Source organism: Diabrotica virgifera, chromosome 1, assembly GCF_917563875.1.
Source record: "Diabrotica virgifera virgifera chromosome 1, PGI_DIABVI_V3a".
NCBI lineage: Eukaryota > Metazoa > Arthropoda > Insecta > Coleoptera > Chrysomelidae > Diabrotica > Diabrotica virgifera.
The window spans coordinates 302,711,119-302,734,645 of NC_065443.1; the positions used below are offsets into that span (position 1 = coordinate 302,711,119).

Consider the following 23,527-nt stretch of genomic DNA (forward strand, 5'->3'; position numbering starts at 1 on the left):
AATGTCGCATCAACAACAATATTCATACACATAGGAAACTCCGCTATACCTCACATTATTTCTTGATCACCAACAACTCAAACATATGTGTTTAGATTTTCTATTGATAAAGAAAAAATAGCCTTCTGTGGTATTAACTTTGTTCTATTTTCTATTTGACATATTTAAAAAATTATATCAAACAACCGTTCACGTTGAAAAATGGCAACAAACTAACCTTATTAAAAATTTTACACATGCTGTAAAAATCTGTCAAATGCTTAGGCAGAACGCCGCATCTAGTGCCTGCTTAGGATAAACGCGGCAAGTGATCTTTAAATACGGCGTTTTTTCTAAGTATTTTTCAGATGACGCATTTATTCTAAGTATTCATGAATATTTTTGCAGATACGGCATAAAATGCGTTGTGTTTAATGTATTTTGGCTTAACTTACGTCATTTTTAGTAAGCAAATAAGATAGATATGCACATTTGGGTTAGAAAAATATATAAATCTAATTTTTTCAGATTTTTGCAGATACGGCGTTTTCGCTAAGCACGGCAGTATTATACCTGTTGTATTTAATATTAGATATTCATAAAAACATTAAATAATAAATATTTAATAGTAAATAATTAAGTATTTATTTTACGATATATACAACACTGTCAACTACTAAATACCTAGTCGCTTCCAATTATAGCGTGACAATTTCCCAACTAATTGATATGTACCGAAATCCGGTGAATAGTCCGGACAGAAATCGTGTCACTAAACCATCCGCCTAATCGATGTACATCCCCAATTTATTGCAGTGCCCTAATTCCCTATTTACACTCTCCTGCTCGTTTCGAACCGAATTAGACAGATTTAGAGAAAATCTGAATAATACACAGACCATGATTAAGCAATTCTATGTATGCACACTATCGTTTATCTTTTAACGGCCTATCCGGCCATTAGGATTAAATTTAGAGCGAAAATAATTTTACCCCAAAAACGGTTGATCTTTTAACAGACTCCTCTAAAATGTATAAGAGTAACGAATTACTTTTAAGTGTATTCATGTCACTATAAATCAAGCATTATTTACTTTATACTTATGCTTAACTTTACTTTAAAGTTAGAGATTAAAAAGATCTTTAACGTTCAGATAACGAACAAAATTCTTCGTCCCCCGTATAATTATTATTATTACTGTTTCTTATTTCAAAAATGAATAACCATTTTTAATTTTGTTGCAACACGAAACTACAGTTGCATCATATTCTAGTTCAATCAGAGAGTACAGCAAGCACCTCTACCGGTTTCAAAACTTATTAGTCTCTTATCAGGAGGCACATATGCTGCTCTCTCTGACATAACCAGGACAAACCCCGGCGTGCAGTTACGGATTGCAACGGACGAAATGGCAGGGATGCCATAGCGGCAACTGCTAACAAAAGACTAAGTTTTAAAACAATACTAAAAATACTAAAAATATTACTCTTCATCCCACCAGATTGAAATCAATGGGAACCTTCTCTGGTTACACCTCCGAGGATTCTAAAATTTGCAAGTCATAACGGATGCTGAAACTAAGGAAGATGAGGGAATTTTACAATTTATAATTCACGTTACAACTGCTCAGCGAGGTAAAGTTCCAATGAGAATGGTTCCCTTCGTACTCCAATCAGAGTAAACATGTAAAGCAAAAATGAATAACCGGATGAGAGAATAATAAGTTTCGAAACCGGTAGGGGTGCTTGGGTGCTTAAATAACTTATTTGTTTTTAGCACATAAGCAAAACGCTCGGACAGGTCGATTTTTAAAATAATCATAGTATATTATAGCATCAATGTTTCGAACTTTACGCGATCCCTCTTCAGGTGACAGGCATAACTTTGATTTTTGAAGTTATACTTCTTTACGGGCGTAATGACGGTGAAATTTTATATGGGAATACCTAGCGACCGGGCGCATGCGCATTATAACTTTGTTCTGATTGGATGTTCAAATGACATGACAAAAATTATCCAATATGGCAGCTGTGGCACAGCTGTGGGACTGTGCATGGTTTGGTTATAATGTATGCTTGTTGCGTTTTAAAATTTGTAGGAAGAGAAACAACAAACAAAAAGTTAGTTAATGGTTATACTGCCTTTTTAAATAGTTTTCATATTATATTTTTGGACTTATTTACATAGAAGAGATGATTGTTGCATGCCAATGTGAAAGCTCATCAAACTGTGCCTAGTATGAGTGCCGCAGATCTCGCTTATTCAAAGCTAAAGAATCTTTCACTGGTAAGTGTTTTATAAATAGTTGATCAAATTTTGTTATGATATTTGAACATAGCCACTTTGCACGACGCAAGTGATTGCGAAATTTATTAGTCGTTATACGGGCTCCGATACCTACCTTGAACCTACCAAAATACATAAGTAGTATGTAATACTTTTATTTACATAATTTGATTACCATCAAAATTTCTATCAATATTCACCTAATATATTGTCTTCTTACTCTATGTTTTGTTGTATTTTTTCAATTCTAAATCATTTCAATTCAAAATCAAAATAATTTGATTTACATAAGTTAAAAATGTCAAAAGGTTAATCTGTTTAGTTAGACGATCTTCGCACATAATGACAAGCTGTCTCTGTGGCGAAGTTTTAATGCGGGTGAATCCCAATACAACGCAAATACCAGCCGCGTGGTAAGTTGGTTCGAGTCCCAATAGAAACTTTTATTTTTTTATTTTTTTTTTGTACATTTTATGATTGTAAGTATATTTATTATATAATTTTATTTTCTGAAAATACGTATTTAGTTAAAAAATTTTCCGACAATTAATGTTCAGAAATCATTTGTGGCATTTTTAATGTGTTTTTTGGCACTGTTTTAATAAAAATGTTTGAGAAGTAGTAAGTATAAATTAATTTAATATTTAAATAAAATATAAATAAAAAGTATATTAATTTCGTTTATAATCATATAGTCATATAATAGAAGTATAACTTCTTACGTGCGTACAAAGTACACACACATTCTTTTTTTTTAAATAGGAAAGTACACCTGGTTCCAAAAAAAACTGATACGACTGTTGACGCGTATTTTGTAGAAAATTGAGCAGTGTATTTTGAAGGATAAATACTTAATATTTACATACTGTCAATGTCACTGCCAAATCTTAAAATTTGTCAGATAGCTTATTCTGTTCCACGGTTATTAGACTTTATTATTAATCTTTATTATTAATACTTTCTCCGCAACTGAGGGTATCTTATCAACTGTATTGTTTTTAAACAATAGATGATAAAATAAAAATATTGACAGTTCAAAAATGTGAACATTATTGCATTGTGTGTGGCCTAAGTTTGGGCTGAAAACTGAAATGTACCTATTACATTTTTACAAAATTTTGGAATATGTTTAATTACGTAGACCAATTTTAACAGTTGTTTTCAATACAGATTTGAATCATCTACAAATAGTTTCTAATGTCTTTTGATGTCAAATAATTAGGGAAGCTGGAATTCAACAGTTTAGAATTTTACATTGAGTTAATGCAAAATTGTGACGCATGTCAAAATTCTCAATGTATTTTAATTGTATTCATTTTTTTTCGAATCCTGAGAAAGCTAATAAATAATTTTGAAAAATTTAAACTCAGAATGAAAGACTACATTATTACCGAGGGCTGAAAGTCCCTGAAAACTTCTATAATATTTATTTTGATAAGTTACAGGGCTGAAAATAAAAAAAAGTGTGATATTTAATTTCAAATATTTCATTCAATAGAAACTGCTTGTTTATTCTAAGGGGCTTTCCGCCCTCGGTAATAATGTAATCTTTCATCCTGCGTTTAAATTTTTCTAAAATACTTATTAGTTTTTTCATGAATCAGTTGTTTGTTTTTGTTTATTTTATTATTTGTCTGTCATAATAAATATAATGTCAGATCAATTAAATACACTGCTCAACATGATGAAATCTTACTAAGAGTCGTATCAGTTTTTTTAGGAACCGGCTGTACATCATGTGACACCTCATTTAAAAGCTATTGAAATGCTGATTACAAAACTGTATAATACTCTAATTATTTTTGAGACCGTAGGCGCAAAATTTCGGTCGAATTTTTAAATGTATTATTTTTTTTCGAATCCTAAGAAAACTAATAAGTATTTTTGAAAAATTTAAACGTATAATGAAATATTACAGTATTATCGAGGGTATAAAGTCCCTGATAACTTCTATAATGATTATTTTAATAAGTCACAGGGGTGAACAAAAGAGAAAATTTAGTCTGATTTTTAATTTCAAATGTATTATTTAAAAGAGACTTTTTTTATTCTGAGGGACTTTAAGCACTCGGTAATAATGTATCTTTTATTTTGCGTTTAAATTTTTCAAAAATAATTATTAGTTTTCCAAGGATTCTAAAAAAATGAATGCGTTTAAAAATAAGTCGATCGAAATTTTGCGCCTACGCTCTCAAAAAGGATTAAATTCCTTTACATTTTTGTAATCAGTATTTAGAACGCTTTTAAATGAGCTGTCACATGATGTACTTTCCCATTTAAAAGAAATAAAGTTGTGCCTGTCACCTGAAGAGGGATCGCGTAAAATTCGAAATGGTGATGCTCTTAGATACTATGATTATTTTAAAAATCGACCTGTCCGAGTGTTTTGCTAATGTGCTAAAAATAAATAAGTTAATAAGAGGGGGTAACACTTATTCCAACGCACTGTATAAAACTCGCAGGATTTTGCGTTCCCATACTAATAGTTTATTGTAGTACCCCTACATAGTATAAGTCTATCTACACAAAACATACATACACATACGACTCCGAAGACGTCGTGATGGCAACCGAAGAGTCAAGAGAGTATATAAAAAAGCAGGACATCTCTTTGTAACTCAAATAATTTGAATATTGTATAAAAGTAAATCTAATTATCCATTCTGCGATATTAGCTATTAGTCCAGGGCGCATCTGTTTTAAGATGGATGTTGAGGGTGACTCATATTTTTTTGCAGAAATTACCTGGAAATGACCCATATAATAATAATTCAGTTATACTCCCACTCAAAAAGTTCCGGAACATTGTTTAAATAATCAAATTGTCAAAAAATTTGAAAGAAGGAAAAATTCGATTTTTTTTCTTCGTTTTTGATTATAACTTTAAAGGTATTTAATTCAGAGACAAGTTCTACTGACATAAAAGTTGCGTAATTAAATTTACAACAATATAAGAATAGTATAAATTTTAAAATTTTCACCCTTGGTGCAAAATAGCAATAGTTTCAAAAAACCCATAAAAAACAACTCGCATTTTACGTTTTTCAAGCATTTATGCTACACTTAGGACCTTCATTTTTTACCCTGAAAAACTTTATGATATAATAAAACATTACTATAAATTTTATTAAGATCGGTTCATCAGATTTTGCAGAATAAACTTTGTAATTCAGCTTTTGCAAAAAAATTTGATTGAAAATAAAGCAGATAATAAGTTGATTTTTTTTACATATAAATAAATACTGTACCTTTTATTTTCAATTTGCAAAATTAAAATCGCTTAACTAACACCGCGTCAGGAATTTTTTTAAATCAACATTAAGTTTTGGTGCTACGCGCAAGACAGCGGTGTTCGATTCGCACAAGTTGATTTCCACCAAAATTTCTTCTAGTCTTAATGTAATATATTATTTTCTTACTCTATATTTTGTTGTATTTTAATATTTTAATTCCACAAAAATCAAACTAATTTGATTAATGTTTGTGAAATATTGTTTAAACAATTGCATATGTTTCAAAATATGAAACGTTTATTTTCAAAGTTGAAATATGTATATGAACAAAGAAAGTTTTTGCTAAAAAACGTGTAATTTCAAAGAACAGAGTATGTGTTTTTATTTTGCAATAAACACATTTATTTATTTATATCGAAATGTACTAAAAATTAAAATTTATCAATCATTATCAAAGGTCATTGGAATGACCAATCAGAGCAAACGAATCCGCTGTCCTGCGCGTAGCACCAAAAATTATTGTTTATTAAAATAAATTCCTGACGCCGCCATAGTTAACCGATTTTAATTTTGCAATTGCAAATAAAAGGTACTAGGTCTGGATCCCGCGTATGAAAAAAAAAGTTGATTAATAGCAAGCTGAAAATTTGTTAATATCTTAAGGGTGTCTAGTCGGACAAACTTGGATATATGGGAACATTGGAACAGAGGAAGTTTTAATTGTGGAACAGGTTAAAACTTTGGAACGGCCAGACCACGAAAACGGCACATGTATTTTGTCCGACAAAACAGACTTAAACTCTCTGAACAGAGATTAAACTCTCATGCAAAAATCAGACTTCTATTTATCACCAAATGGGCGTTTTAATGAGTGGAACATGTAGAATATGTCAACTGGCAGGAATTATGACAGGTGATAAATAGCAGTTTGATTTTTGCATGAGAGTTTAATCTCTGTTCGGAGAGTTTAAGTCTATTCTGTGGGACAAAATAAATGTGCCGTTTTCGTGGTCTGACCGTTCCAAATTTTTAACCTGTTCCACAATTAAAACTGCCCCTGTTCCAGTGCTCCCATATATAAAAGTTTATCCGACTAGACACCCTTAAGCTATTAACGAATTTTCAGCTTGCTATTAATCAACTTTTTTTTTCATACGCGGGATCCAGACCTATACAGTATTCTTCTATATGTAGAAAAAAATTCAACATGCTGTCTGCTTTATGTTCAGTCCTGCAACATTTTGAAAAAATAATTTTTTTTGCGAAAGCTGGATTGCAAAATTTATTTTACAAAATCTATTAAACCGATCTTAATTAAATTTACAGTATTGTGTTATTGTGTCATAAAGTTCTACTGGGTGAAATATGAAGGTCCTATATGTAGCATAAGTGGTTGAAAAACGTAAAATGCGAATACTTGTTATTTTTATGGTTTCTTTCGCAATTATTGCTATTCTGCAACAAGGGTGACAATTTTTAAAAATTTTAACCAATCCTGTATTGTAGAAAATTTAATTACGCAACTGTTATGTCAGTGCAACTTATCTCGGAAGGGAATACATTTTAAAGTTATAATCAAAAAACGAAGAAAAAAATCGAATTTTTCCTTCATTTTTTGACATTTTGATTATTTAAACAATGTTCCGGACCTTTTTGAGTGGGAGGATCTCTCAAATAATATTATATGAGTTATTTTCAGGCAATGTCTGCAAAAAAATATAAGTCACCTCTCAATATCCAAATGTACTAATATTTTTACAGATGCGCCCTGCTCTATATACCTACGCTAAATAAATAGAAACTATGCACCTACAACATATTATTATACCTATGATAGACGATAATAAAGTTTTTGTTAAGATATTTTTCGTTGAAATAAGAAAAATAGGTCGGAATTTTTTGTGCAGGTGTGTTTATTATTTTCCTTGCTTTATTTTCAAAATTTCAAAACTTTTCAAAAATTTTAAAAATCGTTTATTATATGCTAACGATTGTTTTTATTTTCAGGCTTTTACAAGGTTGTGGTCTAAAAATGATACCTAGTGATTCGTTGAGACCTCTAGTGAAACTACAAACACTGTAAGTATTGCAATTATACATGAGTCTTTAATATCGTTAGAAATATATACAATTTTTTTGTAAAAACTAGAATGGCTTCGAAATTTTGATTATATTATTTGTATAATGTATTAGATTCAAAATACCTTTTTACGTTTTAATATAATTAGAAAACACATTATTTTTAAGGGTGAGTAAATTGTTCTTATATAGAAATTCTCATTAATTGAGAAAAGTACAACATTTAAAAAAATAATAAAAAGCCCGACTAAATTTTTCATTAAAGTTGTCGTGTTGCAGCTTAACTGCAACTGTCTGACTAAATAAAATTGTTATCATTTGCTCTGTTTATAGAAATCTTTTGTTTGGGAAAATAATAAAAACACTATTATTTACTTTTTATTTACAAATTTTTTCTCATATAGAAATACACTTTATATTTTTCACTATTACAATCACTAGCCAGTTATAAGTACCTACATATTAGATACAAGAAATATTTAACTAAATAAATTGACAAAATTATTGATAGATTATGTTTTTGAATAAACTTCAAACATAATTATTAATAAAATGTCGGTAATATGGGAATGGATAATAGAGCAAATATTATTAGGGGCATGGGCGCAAAATTCCGTGTGTCAAATGTTCAATGTTTTTTAAATGTATTCATTTTTTTCGAATCCTGAGAAAACTAATAAATATTTTTAAAATTTTAAACGTTTAATGAAATACTACATTATTACTGAGGGTCGAAAGTCCCTGAAAACTTTTATAATGTTTATTTTAATAAGTTACAGGAGTGAAAATGAAAGAGAAAATTTAGAGTGATTTTTAATTGCAAATATTTCATTCAAAAGAAACTTTTTATTTATTCTAAGAGAGTTTCTGCCCTCGGTAATAACGTAATCTTTCATTCTGCGTTTTAAATTTTTTAAAAATATTTATTAGTTTTCTCAGGATTCGAAAAGAATTAATACATTTAAAACACATTGAAAATTTTGACAAGCGACATTTTGCACCTTTCCCCTTAACTATACCACAGAATACAAACTTTTATCTTCAGCGATATACTATATAAAGAATACGCCATGGTACCTAGATCCAAAATCATACATCTACCTTTTGGTCAAAACGAGTTGAATAGGTACCATCAAGTTGAATAGGTAGTCCAAGGTAATAAGTTAGAAATAGACCATGTTCGGGACACTCAAATATCCAGGTAGCTGACTACTTTTTTAGTTATTATAGACCTATAGGAAGAAAAGCTACCTGTTTCCTGCCTAGAGTTCGCGTCCGTTTTTTAATTCTAACAATAATTCTAACGACTTTTTACACATCCGCGACAATCCCATTCAAAAGCTAAACAGTTGACATAAAACTACAAAACTTATTTTTTTAGAACATTGAAAAACCTTCAAAATGCCGATTTTTGAAAGTTAACAAGTTAATTTGTTGCTACACAAACTGCAAAATAAGTGAAAATCGTTATTTGTTAATAAGTTTTACTAAAACTAATTTGGAATTTTAGTGTTTCACCCAAAGTTTTGTATTAGGGTACTTAACAAACCCTCAAAATTTGAGACCGATCAATTAATTAGTTTAAAAGTTATTCTATTTGTTTATCCCAGAGACCTTTATTTTGCAATAACATAAGACAGAAAATAATGAAGATAACACAATTCTGCGTATGTCAAATAAAAGTAGAACAGTGATACTATCAAAATGTACTAAAAAAGATAAAAAATTAGCTTGTATAGTCAAAAATACTAATGCCAAATTTTTGAAATTTTGTAGTTTATAAACAGTTAGAGCAAATTTAAAAATATTGTCCGTAGAAATAGCTATTTGTATAACAAGGGAGGAAAGTGTAACTTTTCCTCCCGAGAATGAAGTTTACTGCCCGACGCGTAGCGGAGGGCAGTAATCATTCAAGGGAGGAAAAGGCACTTTACTCCCATGTTATACATATGGTTTTTCCACCTTCCTCAAAAATAACAAGTCATTTTTTCATTTTTACTTATTTTATTTATGTAACTAACCAACAAAATTTATTAGAACTAAAACAACAAGTAGGTACAATATAACTGTCAACTGTCAAATATAAGTCAAATTATTAATGTAAACATTGTTAAATCAAAATAGCAATTTACTGTTTTTTACCATTCTGCAAAATACAGGATGTTTTATAAATAAACGTTAAAATGTATAGATACTTCGTAATTGAAAATATATATTATACAGGGCGTCAATAAGTTATATTTCATGAATGAAATACCATGACGTCACTTTTACTTTTCCTCCCTAGGGAGGAAAAGTACAACTTTGCTCCCTACAATCAGGCCCGGAAAAGTATACTTTCGGTAGAGGTAGGTGGAAAAATCATTTTACATATTCGAAAAGTTGGTATTTTACACGAATTTTTAAAAATGTTGTTCAGTTGGTGACTAGTCGAGGTAAGTGAAGGGGGAGCTGGGAGCCGACACATGCACGAGTTCAAACACTAAAAAAGGCATCTTAAAAACTACTATCATTTTCTATATCTCGGGATCTTCTGAATATATTTTGATCTTTCTTTTTTTTAATTTGTATGTAACTTTTCTGTACATTACAAATATGTAATTCGTCTATTTGCAATTTGACATTTATTAATTAATAAAAAGTTTAATTTGTTTAAACAATTTTTGAAAAAATAATTTATTCCCAAAAATCCATGTTTTTAATCAGACTATTAAAATTAATCATAAAGAAAGTTAAGGTATACTTTAATAAATGAATTATCTTCAATAAATAATTATCTAATAGAAATATTTTATTTATTAAAGTGAACTTGAACTTTTTGTATAATCATTAATTATACTATGATTAAAAAAAAATAGATTTTTGTAAAAAATATTGTTTCAGGTATTGGTTAAACAAATTAGACTGATTATTAATTATTAAATTTATAAACAAATTGCATATTTGTAATGTACGTGGAAATTAAATACAAATTAAAAAAAGAAAAATGAAAATCCATTGAGTTGATCCGGAGATACAGAAAATTGTATTAGTTTGAAACTGCTTTTTCGGTATTTTAAACTCGGTGGATTCGTAGGTTTCCCCTAGTAACCGTTTGAACTACAATTTTGAACAATCGGAGAGGGTGCTGTGAAGACAATGTTTATGCAAATTTTTTAACAAAAAATAAAAATCCCAATATTTAAAATGGCATCAATGAAATTCCTTAATTATTATAAACAAATTAGCTGTGATTTAAAAAAAAACACATGGCTAACTTTGTCCCTAATGAACCCAAGCTAATTTTTTTATTTGAAAATTCGTGTTAAAATACTAGCTTTTCGAATATACAAGGTGTCCCGAAAAGATTGGTCATAAATTATACCACAGATTCTGGGATCAAAAATAGGTTGATTGAACCTCACTTACCTATATACAATAGTGCACACAAAAAAAGTTACAGCCCTTTGAAGTTACAAAATGAAAATCGATTTTTTTTCATATATCGAAAACTCTCAGAGATTTTTTATTGAAAATTGATATGTGGCATTTTTACGACAGCAATATCTTAAAAAAAAGTTAAGTAAAATTTGTGCACCCCATACAAATTTTATGGGGGTTTTGTTCCCTTAAACCCCCCCCCAAACTTTTGTGTACGTTCCAATTAAATTATTATTGTGGCACTATTAGTTAAACACATTATTTTTAAAACTTTTTTGCCTCTTAGTACTTTTTCGATAAGCCAGTGTTTATCGAGATATTTTGAATATTTGTCGAATCCACCACATGGTGGAATCCACCACATTATGGTTAAGTACGGTTATAGAGAACTGTTAATAATCTGAAAATTTATTTATAATTTACATTTTTAGGTATATTTTGAAAAAGAAGCTACATCTCGATAAAAGGTGACTTATGAACAAAAGACTAAGAGACAAAAGTTTTAAAAACACTGTGTTTAACTAATGGTACCACAATAATAGTTTAATTGGAACGTACACAAACATTAGGGGGGTTTAAAGGAACAAAACCCCCATAAAATTTTTACGTAAATATATTGAAAAAGAAGCCGCATCTCAATAAAAACTGGCTTATCGAAAAAATAATAAGAGGCAAAAAAGTTTTAAAAACGTTGTGCTTAACTAATGGTACCACAATAATGAATTAATTGGAACGTACACAAAAGTTTGGGGGGTTTAGGGGACCAAAATCCCCATAAATATTCTATGGGGTGGACAAATTTCACTATAATTTTGTTTTAAGATGTTCCTGACATAAAAATTAAACATGTCCATTTTCAATAAAAAATCTCCAATAGTTTTCGATATATTGAAAAAAATCGATTTTCATTTTGTAACTTCAAAGGGCTGTAACTTTTTTTGTGAGCATATTTGTACTAAGGTAAGTTAGGTTCAATCGAACTATTTTTGACCCCAGAATGCGTGGTATAATTTATGACCATTCTTTTCGGGACACCCTGTATAAAAATATTTTTCCTACAGACAACATTTGTAAAGTTATTCTAAATGTTTATAAACTACAAAATTTCAAAAATTTGGCATTATGATTTTTGATTTTATTGATTAATTTTTTTAACTTTTTGAAGTTATACTTCTTTACGGGCGTAATGACGGTGAAATTTTATATGGGAAAACCTAGCGACCGGGCGCATGCGCATTATAACTTTGTTCTGATTGGATGTTCAAATGACATGACAGAAATTATCCAATATGGCAGCTGTGGCACAGCTGTGGGACTGTGTTTGGTTATAATGTATGCTTGTTGCGTTTTAAAATTTGTAGGAAGAGAAACAACAAACAAAAAGTTAGTTAATGGTTATACTGCCTTTTTAAATAGTTTTCATATTATATTTTTGGACTTATTTACATAGAAGAGATGATTGTTGCATGCCAATGTGAAAGCTCATCAAACTGTGCCTAGTATGAGTGCCGCAGATCTCGCTTATTCAAAGCTAAAGAATCTTTCACTGGTAAGTGTTTTATAAATAGTTGATCAAATTTTGTTATGATATTTGAACATAGCCACTTTGCACGACGCAAGTGATTGCGAAATTTATTAGTCGTTATACGGGCTCCGATACCTACCTTGAACCTACCAAAATACATAAGTAGTATGTAATACTTTTTTTTACATAATTTGATTACCATCAAAATTTCTATCAATATTCACCTAATATATTGTCTTCTTACCCTATGTTTTGTTGTATTTTTTCAATTCTAAATCATTTCAATTCAAAATCAAAATAATTTGATTTACATGTTAAAAATGTCAAAAGGTTAATCTGTTTAGTTAGACGATCTTCGCACATAATGACAAGCTGTCTCTGTGGTGCAGTTTTAATGCGGGTGAATCCCAATACAACGCAAATACCAGCCGCGTGGTAAGTTGGTTCGAATCCCAATAGAAACTTTTATTTTTTTATTTTTTTTTATACATTTTATGATTGTAAGTATATTTATTATATAATTTTATTTTCAGAAAATACGTATTTAGTTAAAAATTTTTCCGACAATTAATGTTCAGAAATCATTTGTGGCATTTTTAATGTGTTTGTGTGTGTTTTATTTTTTTATTATTTTAATTTTTGGCACTGTTTTAATAAAAATGTTTGAGAAGTATTAAGTATAAATTAATTTAATATTTAAATAAAATATAAATAAAAAGTATATTAATTTCGTTTATAATCATATAATCATATAATCATATAATCATATAATAGAAGTATAACTTCTTACGTGCGTACAAAGTACACACACATTCTTTTTTTTTTTAATATATTTTGATATTATCACTCTTCTATATTCATTATTTTCTGTCTTATGTTTTTGCAAATAAAGGTCTCTGGGATAAACAAATAGAATAACTCTTATACTAATTAATGGATCAGTTTCAAATTTTAAAGGTTTGTTAAGTACTCAAATACCCAACTTTGGGTGAAACACTAAAGTTCTAAGATAGTTTTAGTAAAAGTTATTAACAAATAACGATTTTCACTTTTATTGCAGTTTGCGTAGCAACAAACTAACTTTTTAACTTTCAAAAATCGGCATTTTAAAGCTTGTTCAATGTTCTAAAAAACTGAATTTTGTAATTTTATGTCAACTATTTAGCTTTTAAATGGGCTGCAAAATATCGAAAAAATCGCGATTTTTGCACTAAATTGATAATAATTAAAAAACGGACGCGAACTCTAGGCAGGAAACATGTAGGTTTTCTTCGTATAGATCTACCATAACTAAAAAGTAGTCAGCTACCTGGATCTTTGAGTGTCCCGAGAAAATCCTTATTACCCTGGACTAAGGTACCATCACTCGGTCGAACAAAATATATTATTTGATGTGCGGTTTAAAGTATCATCTATAAATGAAAAATTGACAGACAAGAATATTTTAATTAGAGATTTTTTTATTAAATGAAAACAAATTTGCTCCCCAGTTTCAACTGAGATCAAGAAAGAGACAACTGGATCCCAGTGCTTTAGAAAGAACAAAACAAAAAGTTGAAAGATAAAATAATAGTAGGTACTTTATATTTCGTAAAATAATATTATAAACATCACCAACAAGAAAGAGGGTTGAAAGTAGAAGAAGTCTGGAGAGAAATAAAAAATCCTAGATCAGAACTAAAGATACCTAATGTTTTCAATTACAAAAAGCTGCAAATGTAGTACATGCGGTTAACAGAAAAACATATTGCATGATGGTCGCCAACCTTCGGTAGAATGCACATACAGAAGAACAAGGAAAATTAAAACTGGTTTTGTCGAAAACTTTTCTTTAATTTTTTAAATGCTGTTGTAAATGAGGAATTCCATATCTGTCCTTGAATATTTCTACAAATAAAACCATTTCATAATGAAATTGTAATAACTGGTACGGTAAAGATGAAATGGTTTACAACAATGAAATCAATCTACAAAATAAGAGGGCTAGAAAATACTAAAAATCAGAACGAAAATAATGGAATACAAAGAAAAGGTAAAAACAATTTAAAAAGTATCCACATACATCTACAACTGGAATGAATTATCGTAACAAACAATCCTAACTACTTTTTGACGATCCTACTCCCTTTTAATTCTTGCTGAATCTCCTCAAGTGTCTTACCCTTAGTTTCTGGCACTACAAATAAACACATCACAGCTGCAATTGTATTACAAATGGCAAAGAAGAAAAAAGGAGCATAAAACCCGATTCTTCTGTTAAGCTCATAGAAGATAAAATTGTTCAAAAAATTACCAAGTCCAAAAGTCATCGTGAGAATCGCCATGGCCTTGGATTTAACACTAGCCGAAAACAACTCACTGAGCATCAACGTTGGTATAGTAGCAATACCAAAAGATGCAAACACTTGATAGCCCATCATTGTAGCAATAGGCATCCACTTGAAGCTTAAAAGATTCAATGTGGTGTTATCCTTCAAGTAGTAGTAGATTCCCATGATGTACAGAAGTATACCAGTACCGATAAGTGACCACAAGTAGCAACCTCGTCTTCCGAATCGTTTGACGATGAATGTTAATGCTATTATGTTCAATATAAGTGATACTCCTAATAGAAGCATAGATGCGTGTTCGTGGCTGATGTTTCCGCCTCCTTGTCTAAAGATAAACTGAGTGTAGATGTAGAAAACGTTAAGGCCAGCAGTTTGTTGAGTGAATCTGATGAAGATTCCTGCTAATATAGCTTTTCTGTTGCTTCTAATCTTAACTATATCTATCCATGATGCTGACTCGGATAATTGCCTCTCTACGTCTTTCTTTAGACAAATGTAATCCTCCTCTACATCACTTTTTCCTTTGAGAAATCTTAATGACTTCTTAGCGTCATCTTCTTGTCCTTTTTTTATGTAAAAATAAGGAGATTCTGGCATAAAGGAAAACAAGCTGAAAAACAATAGACAGATGGGTATACCTATATAAGATGCTTTCCTAACACTAACATAACTACCAATCACAGTGATCATGAATTCTCCAAAATACAAGGAGAAAGAAACGGCGTTTCCCCATGTTCCTCGTACACTTGGATTGGCCACTTCTCCCACGTATGTCGGAAGAGAGGCAAAAATGCAACCATCTGCGAATCCAGCGCAAACTCTGCTCAGATAAAATACGTAAACGCTTTTAGCAAAGCCCGAACACAGCCAACTGCAGATATGTGGAATGATGATTAGCAACAATGTTCGTTTGCGTCCGATGATGTCTGTGAGTGTCGAGAATATTGGACATGAAAAGATCATGGAGACGGGCTGGATCACGTTAAAATATGAAGCTTCATCTTCTGTTATGTTGTAGTTTGTCTTGTCTTGTGTGATTTTTATTAGAAACGGAGATGACCAAGCGAAGAGGAGGCCCACGCAAAATCCAGATATGGCACCTAAAACAAAAATAATTGCGAAAATAAAAATGAAATATCGTTTATGTTTCCTTTTGCTTCAGAGACGATACACAATATCCAGACAGCTGTTTCTGTCTTACGATGTCGTCAGTGGAGCTGAGTAAACGCCTCTGAATCAAAACGAAACCAAATTGACTATTTAAGTGAAATTTTAAAATAGTTTAAGATCCACTTTTAGGACGTTGGAGCGACATATCTTAAAGAAAAGAGAAAAGTCCCAAATACAAGATATATTATTAAAATAATAATAAATAATAATTTAAATCTGACACTTTTCTTATTGGAACCCCTTTCGGGTATAGAATAGAATAGAAATATGCTTTGTTGTCATGGAAAATTGTACAATTTTATTGACAATACTTATAACGTATATTATATGTGGTAACATCCTTAACCTCTGATTTTTACAATTTATAAGAAAAGAGACGACGAATAAAGAAAGCTAAAAGGACTCTACAATATGACTATATTCGTCTAGGAAAATGGTCCGAAAAAAAGTTTCTAATACTCGAAATCTGAGTAAAGGTAAAAGTGAAAATGAAATACAGTTTGTGTTTCCTTTCGATTCAGATTCAACTTTTCGTTCGGACCTTTTTCCTAAACGAATGAAAGCGGAATGTGGCTGCATATTGTAGAATCATTTTTGCTTTCTTTATTCGTCGTCTTTTGTCTTATAAATTGTAAAAGTCAGATATTAAGGATTTTACCAGAAAGGGGTTCCAATAAGAAAAGTTTCAGATTTAAATAATTATTTATTATTATTTTAATAATGAATCTTCTATCTGGGACTTTTCTTGTTTCTTTCAAAAACTATTGCGTTTATTCACGTGTAAAAAAGAAACAGATCTTTTTTCCGGCTAAATATTGGTGGCATTCAGTGAGTATGTGTTTGATTATCAAGTGTGATTGAGAACAGAGACAGGACGAGTACTGGCAGAGATATGTAGCCTGCAGCCATGAGTTGGTTTTGAAAAACTAAGACTTCTATGCGAATTATGTTTATATTTAAAATAATAAGCGTCAAATTATAGAGAAAAGATTCATTAATATCTAAAACCAAACTTAGTTTATCAGCTATCATGGAGCTACTAACACTTTGCACAAACAACACATATTTTCAACTAGATAATGATTTCTACAAACAAATTTTAAGCCTATTTCTTATCTCCATTATTAGCAGATATATTCATGGAGAATTTCGAATAACACATTGTACAAAATCAAGACACACAACCCACAGTAGAGGTAGAGGTAAGGGAAGCAATAAGCAAATTAAAAAATAGAAAATCACCAAGAGATGACAAAATACCAAAAAAAGTCCTAGAGTACGGAGGACCAGATGTGACAAAACAACATTTATTAATTATGAAATGAGTAAAAAATAATTTCGACCACGAGTCCAGAAATCTGTTAACAAGGTACAGTAGTACCAAACGGCGCCGCTAGGAGAACACTCCAATAATGCGTCGCAGATTACTTTAATGAAACGTGGTCATTTTGTATTCTAAACCGAGTAAGGTATGATAAAAAAAAATAATCGTTTTCGTTTTGATTCAATTGTAGACATACACTGTTGTTTTATTGACTTTCAAAGGCATTTGATCGTGTTAAGCACCCTATATTGATCGAAGCTCTAAAACACATTGGCTTGGACGGCAGAGATGTTCGAATAATTGCAAATTTATATTGGAATCAAACAACATAGGTTTTAGTAGATGGTGTGAAATCACAGGCTCTTAATATTAAAAGAGGAGTACGGCAGGGATGCCTCTTGTCACCCCTGCTTTTCAACGTTTACTCCGAAAGAATTTGCAGAAAAGAACTTTCTGAAAAACAAGAAGGAATACTTGTGAACGGCGAAGTCATCAATAATTTGCGATATTCGGACGATACAGTACTCCTAGCTTCTAGTCAAGAAGATCTGCAAACCCTACTTGATAGTGTCGTTGATAGTTTTAGGGAGGCAGGTCTGGATCTGAACATACGGAAAACCAAAATACTCGTAATAAGTAAACAACAGCATATAAAACCGTCTATATATGTAAATAATACCAAACTTGAGCAAGTTGATAAAATCGTTTACCTTGGACAGCAATTAAATTGTAACGCAGAAAGTCACGGCGAAATTAGATCAAGGATAGAGCAGGCTAGAGCCGCTTTTAGAAGGATGTCCAAGGTGTTATGTAACAGAGACCTAAAATTGGCATTGAGGATCCGCCTACTTCGCTGCTACGTGTTCTCGGTCTTACTTTATTGTGTTGAGTCTTGGATTGTGAATAAAATCGATCTAAATCGCCTTGAGGCTTTCGAAATATGGTGCTATAGAAGAATTTTAAAAGTTTTCTGGATGGAGAAGATTCGAAACTCCACAATACTAGAACGTCTCAGCAAGACTGCTGAGATCATAAAAAGCATTAAGCAGAGAAAGCTGGAGTATTTCGGACATGTAATAAGAGGTCCCAACTATAGGTTGCTACAAAATATCATGCAAGGAAAAATAACAGGCAAACGCAGTCCAGGACGAAGAAGAACTTCATGGTTGAAGAACTTGCGAGATTGGTATGGTGTTGATACAAGCATGCTATTTAGGGTGGCAGTGAATAAAATTAACATAGCTATGATGGTAACCCACGTTCTGAAAGGACATGGTACATGAAGAAGAAGAGGCCAAGGGCAGACAAGCGAAGTCGTGGAAGACCACCTAACAGATGGACCCATGACATTAAAAGAATAGCGACAAACTGGATTGCAGCTGCGCAGGACAGAGAAGGTTGGAGATATCTTGAGGAGGCCTATGTCCGACAGTGGACAAATTTGGCTGTGTGATGATGATGATGATGAACTACAAGAGAATCCATTTAAAAAGGAAAGCTTTCAACCAGTGTGCTCTACCAGTCCTCGCATACGGAGCAGAACTACCTCTCACAAAAACATCACGTGAAAAATTGAGAAGGACACAACGAAAGATGGAAAGATCAATGCTTGGAATAAGCTTTAAAAATACAGTAAGAAACGAGAAAGTTCGTAGGCGAACCGAAGTCGAATATATTATCGAACGTAATAAAAGGCAAAAATGGAGATGGGCGGGACATGTTGCAAGAATGAAAGATGATAGATAGACAAAAAATTGCATGAGTAGAGACCACGGGAAAACAAGCAAAGTCGAGGAACACCTCCAACGCGATGGACTCACCCCCAAGGACCTCAAAATAATTGTGACCAACTGGATAGCAGAGACGCAGAACAGAAGAAGATGGAAATATCTGAAGGAGGCCAATATTCAACAATGGACAAATCATGGCTGATTGATGATGAAGTACAAGAGAAATCATTAGAATACAACAAACTGGCATATTTATGATTCGTGGATCTCAAAAAGGCATTTGATAAGGTTAAATTGAAGGACGTTATCCATTTAGTATACGAAAGATAGATACATATATGAAAAATCAAAACCATCGTAAATATCTACCTGGACAACACAACAAAAATAAATATAGAAGAACTAATTTACCAAATTGAAGCTGGCACTGAGATAAAACAGGGGGAGTCCTCTATTATTGCTCAACTTAACCATGGATAAAATAATAAAAAGGAAGAACTAAAAAATGAAATCAAATGGGAGAAAAAACAACTTAAAATAATCTGTTACGCAGACGATGCAATACTAATCTCTCAAAGTGAAGACGATTTACAATGTATGCTGCACCTGTTCAATATAACCATAAGAAAGTTGAACATGTTAGTTTCTCCAAAAAAGACAAAATTCTTGAATGAAATAAAAGACAGACGTACCCTCAATCATTTATTGTAACTTCCGATGACCGGTTTCGCTCTCTACAGTATGCAGAGCATCTTCAGGTCAACGGTTACAAGTCACTAAATGCTACAAATAAAAGCCAGAGTTGTCTGGTTATAAAAGATGCTAAAGAACCATAAGATCAAGCCAATATTGAACAACATACATAAAATGTAGTTAAGCCAGCAGGCAAATACATATGCATGTACATTCGGGGTCGGCAACAAACGTCCCCAAGCTAACAAACACATGCAAATGTATGCCGTCTGTAATCATGCAATGATAACGTGTCGTACTTACATTCGGCCACAAGGAGCTACTTCCTGAGTATTCAATAACATGATATCTTGCTCAAGTTATGCTAACGGGATATGTTGGAATAGACGGAGAATGTTGTAAAGGTTAACAAGTTTAAGTTTAACAAGTACTGAAAATGAATAAAGATGAATAATTGCTAATGAAGAACAAATTGAATAAAAACAAACAAATTATGGGCGCCAGGAAATGATCTTTAATCACTTTTCCATTACAACATTATCCGTCTATTCCACATTATCCGTCTATTCCAACATATCCCGTTAGAATAACTTGAGCAAGATATGTTATTGAATACTCAGGAAGTAGCTCCTTGTAGCCGAATGTAAGTACGACACATTATCATTGCATGATTACAGACGGCATACATTTGCATGTGTTTGTTAGCTTGGGGACGTTTGTTTCTGCCCCCGAGTGTACATAGAGAGCGAAACCGGTCGTCGGAAGTTACAATAAATGATTGAGAGTACGTCTGTATTTTACTTCATTCAAAATGAACTCTCACATGCAACCCATTCAACATTTTTACAAAATTCTTGGTTATAACAGCAAATCCAATAAGATGTAATTTAAAGCTGGAGGGTCATATAATGGAACAAGTGATGGAGTTAAATATCAAGGCATCACACTATCTAGCTACAGACTGCTGGATGCAGAAGTGGAAGACCAAGCGAATAGAGCAAACAGAGCCGCAGGATGCCTAAATGAAACAAAATGGAGAAATATCGGGAAAAAAATGAAAGGCGGATTTTACAAAACAGTCATCAGACCAATGATAATACACACAGGTATATTACCTGAGACAGAGAGAACAAAAATATGCTAGAAACAGTAGAGATGAAAACACTGAGAGAAATTCATATACAGGGTGATTGATTAGTAGGGTAAAGCTCAATAGCTCCGCTATAGTAATAGATAGCAATAAAAGTTAATAACAAAAATTTTAGCCACCTTTGAGCTTCACATTACAAAATTAGTTAGAATGTTACAGGGTGTTCGATAACACAGTGGCAGACCAAACTTTTGTTTTTTTAAATGTAACATCCTATATTTTATTTTAAATTCGAAATCCTGTTAACTTCTCCATCACAAAAATATAAAGGTTTGTTATGTTATACAGGGTATTTACAAAGTTATAAACAATTTTATATGAAAATCATAACAAGTTCAACTCCCTGTATAAATAAAAATAAGCAAAACAACAACGGTTTATTAATGCCATAGTTTTTAGCGTATTGTCAAAATTTTCAAGAATGGTCGATATTGCTAATTTTCTTTATATCAAATACAGGGTGAGTCAAAACCAAATACATTATTTTCTCAGTAATTTTAAATGGAACACCCTATATTTTATATCACTATTGAAAAGTACCATTACGTACTTTAATTTTTGGATAACATTCCCTATGTCTAAATTTATTAGTTTTCGAGATATTTTCATTTTTCAATGGACCAGTAGCGTGGCCACCCGAATCACCAGAATTTAATAAACTGGACTGATTTTTTTGGGGTTACGTTAATAATGAAGTTTATAAAATACCTCCAACAACAGGGGACGAGATGAAAAATAGAATACAAAGTGTATTTCGATGTGTTTATTTACAAATACTTCGTAGAGTAAGTAGCTCATTCAATGATCGTTTTTAGGCGTACATAAATGTGTTAGGAGATAATTTTGAACACCTTATGTAATTAAATATTAAAAATATTTTATTAAAAGTAGCTTCTAATTTTTTCAAACATGTTTTTATGCAAAATGTATTACTGATAAATTATTTTTCGTTCTTTATTTGTTACATTGTTACATTTACATAAAAAAGTAGTGTTTAATTGTCTTCACAAAATATTGTGTTTTGTGTTTGTATGTTTTTTTGTAAAATTTATTACTAATTTTTTTGTTTGTTTGTTGCATTTACATAAAAAGATAGTTTTTAATTGTTTCAAAAATTTTGCATATAGTGGTTGTCTTTTTGTTTGTAAAATGTATTACGAATAAATTATTTTTATTTCTTTATTTGCTACAGTGTTACATTGATTACCGGATTGATAATCGGTAATCTTCAATTGTCAATTCAGTCATGGCTTACTTAAAATTTAGATAAATTTAAACACCTAAAAGAATTTGCTCTGAAAAATGAAAATATCTCAAAAACTAATGAATTTGGGCATAGGGAATGATATATAAAAATTAAAGTTCGTTCATGTTACTTTTAAATAATGATATAAAATACAGGGTGTTCCATTTAACATTACTGAGGAAATAATGTACTTGCGTTTTGACTCACCCTGTATTTTGTTACGTTTACGTTGTAACTTGTTACGATTTTCATAAAAAATTGGCTATAACTTTGTAAATACTCTGTATAACATTACAAACCTTTATATTTTATTGATGGAGAAGTTAACGGGATTTCGAATATAAAAGAAAATATAGGGTGTTCCATTTAAAAAAACAAAGGTTAGGTCTACCACTGTGTTATCGAACACCCTGTAACATTCTAACTAATTTTGTAATGTGAAGCTCAAAGGTGGCTAAAATTTTTGTTATTAACTTTTATTGCTATCTGTTACTATAGCGGAGCTATTGGGCTTTACCCTACTAATCAATCACCCTGTAGAAGTAAAGATGTACGACGGAGATGCAAAGCAAACAACGTCAAGGACTGGGTAAGACAGAGAAAAGTAGAATGGAGCAGTCATATGAGACGAATGTCAACAAATACAGTAGTAAAGACTATGAAGCATTTCCCAATAGCAGGACAGTGAAAACGGTGTTACGACAACTACTGGAGGCACATTGAGAGGCAGACAGAAAATATCTGTTTTGTCTGTCTGTGTCATGTTAACACAAAAAGAAGAACAATAACGAAACAAAAAAATTGAAGTAGTTATGTGTATGATAGACACTCTCATCATGAAAAAAAAATTGAGCCCAGAAGCCTGTTAGCAATCATGACAAACATAGTTATTAACAATGAAACACTGCAAAGCTGACTTAAAAGAGTACTTTTAAAACCAATCACTCTTATCACAAACAATTTTTATCCCTCGTATACATACAAATATTCGCCAATATGAAATACGTACTTGTAAATTCTCAATTAGTGAAAATGTAGTCTAAAAATAAACTAAGCACATGATCATATTTTACAAAATTGCGGACATTACTCCCAAAAATCGAAAATTTACAAAGTGCATATTTTAATTAAACTACTCACTACTACTAATAAATACTCACCAATTAGAATTGCTAACACTTGGGGCCAACTCTTTTCCTTCTCGATTTTTCTCCCATTCAACAAATTCGTTTCCATTATTCTATTACCGACAAATTGAAGTACATCTTCCTGCAAACTGAGTCGATTTTTGCCAAAAGCAAACGTCACCGGTTGTTGGCAAAACTTCCTCGATGAGTTACTAATATAGAAATCACTGAAAC

At 31.3% G+C, this 23,527-nt stretch overlaps 1 protein-coding gene across 1 annotated transcript; it reads right to left on the minus strand.

Annotated features, from left to right (window-relative positions):
- Window positions 1–7,943: 7,943 nt before the first annotated feature.
- LOC126879203 (facilitated trehalose transporter Tret1-like) lies at window positions 7,944–23,527 on the minus strand. Its single transcript, XM_050642256.1, has 2 exons — window positions 23,327–23,527; window positions 7,944–15,953 (listed from the first exon to the last, which is right to left on the minus strand). Exons 1-2 carry the CDS (start codon window positions 23,400–23,402, stop codon window positions 14,626–14,628), a joined length of 1,404 nt encoding a protein of 467 aa, XP_050498213.1. The 5' UTR covers window positions 23,403–23,527; the 3' UTR covers window positions 7,944–14,625.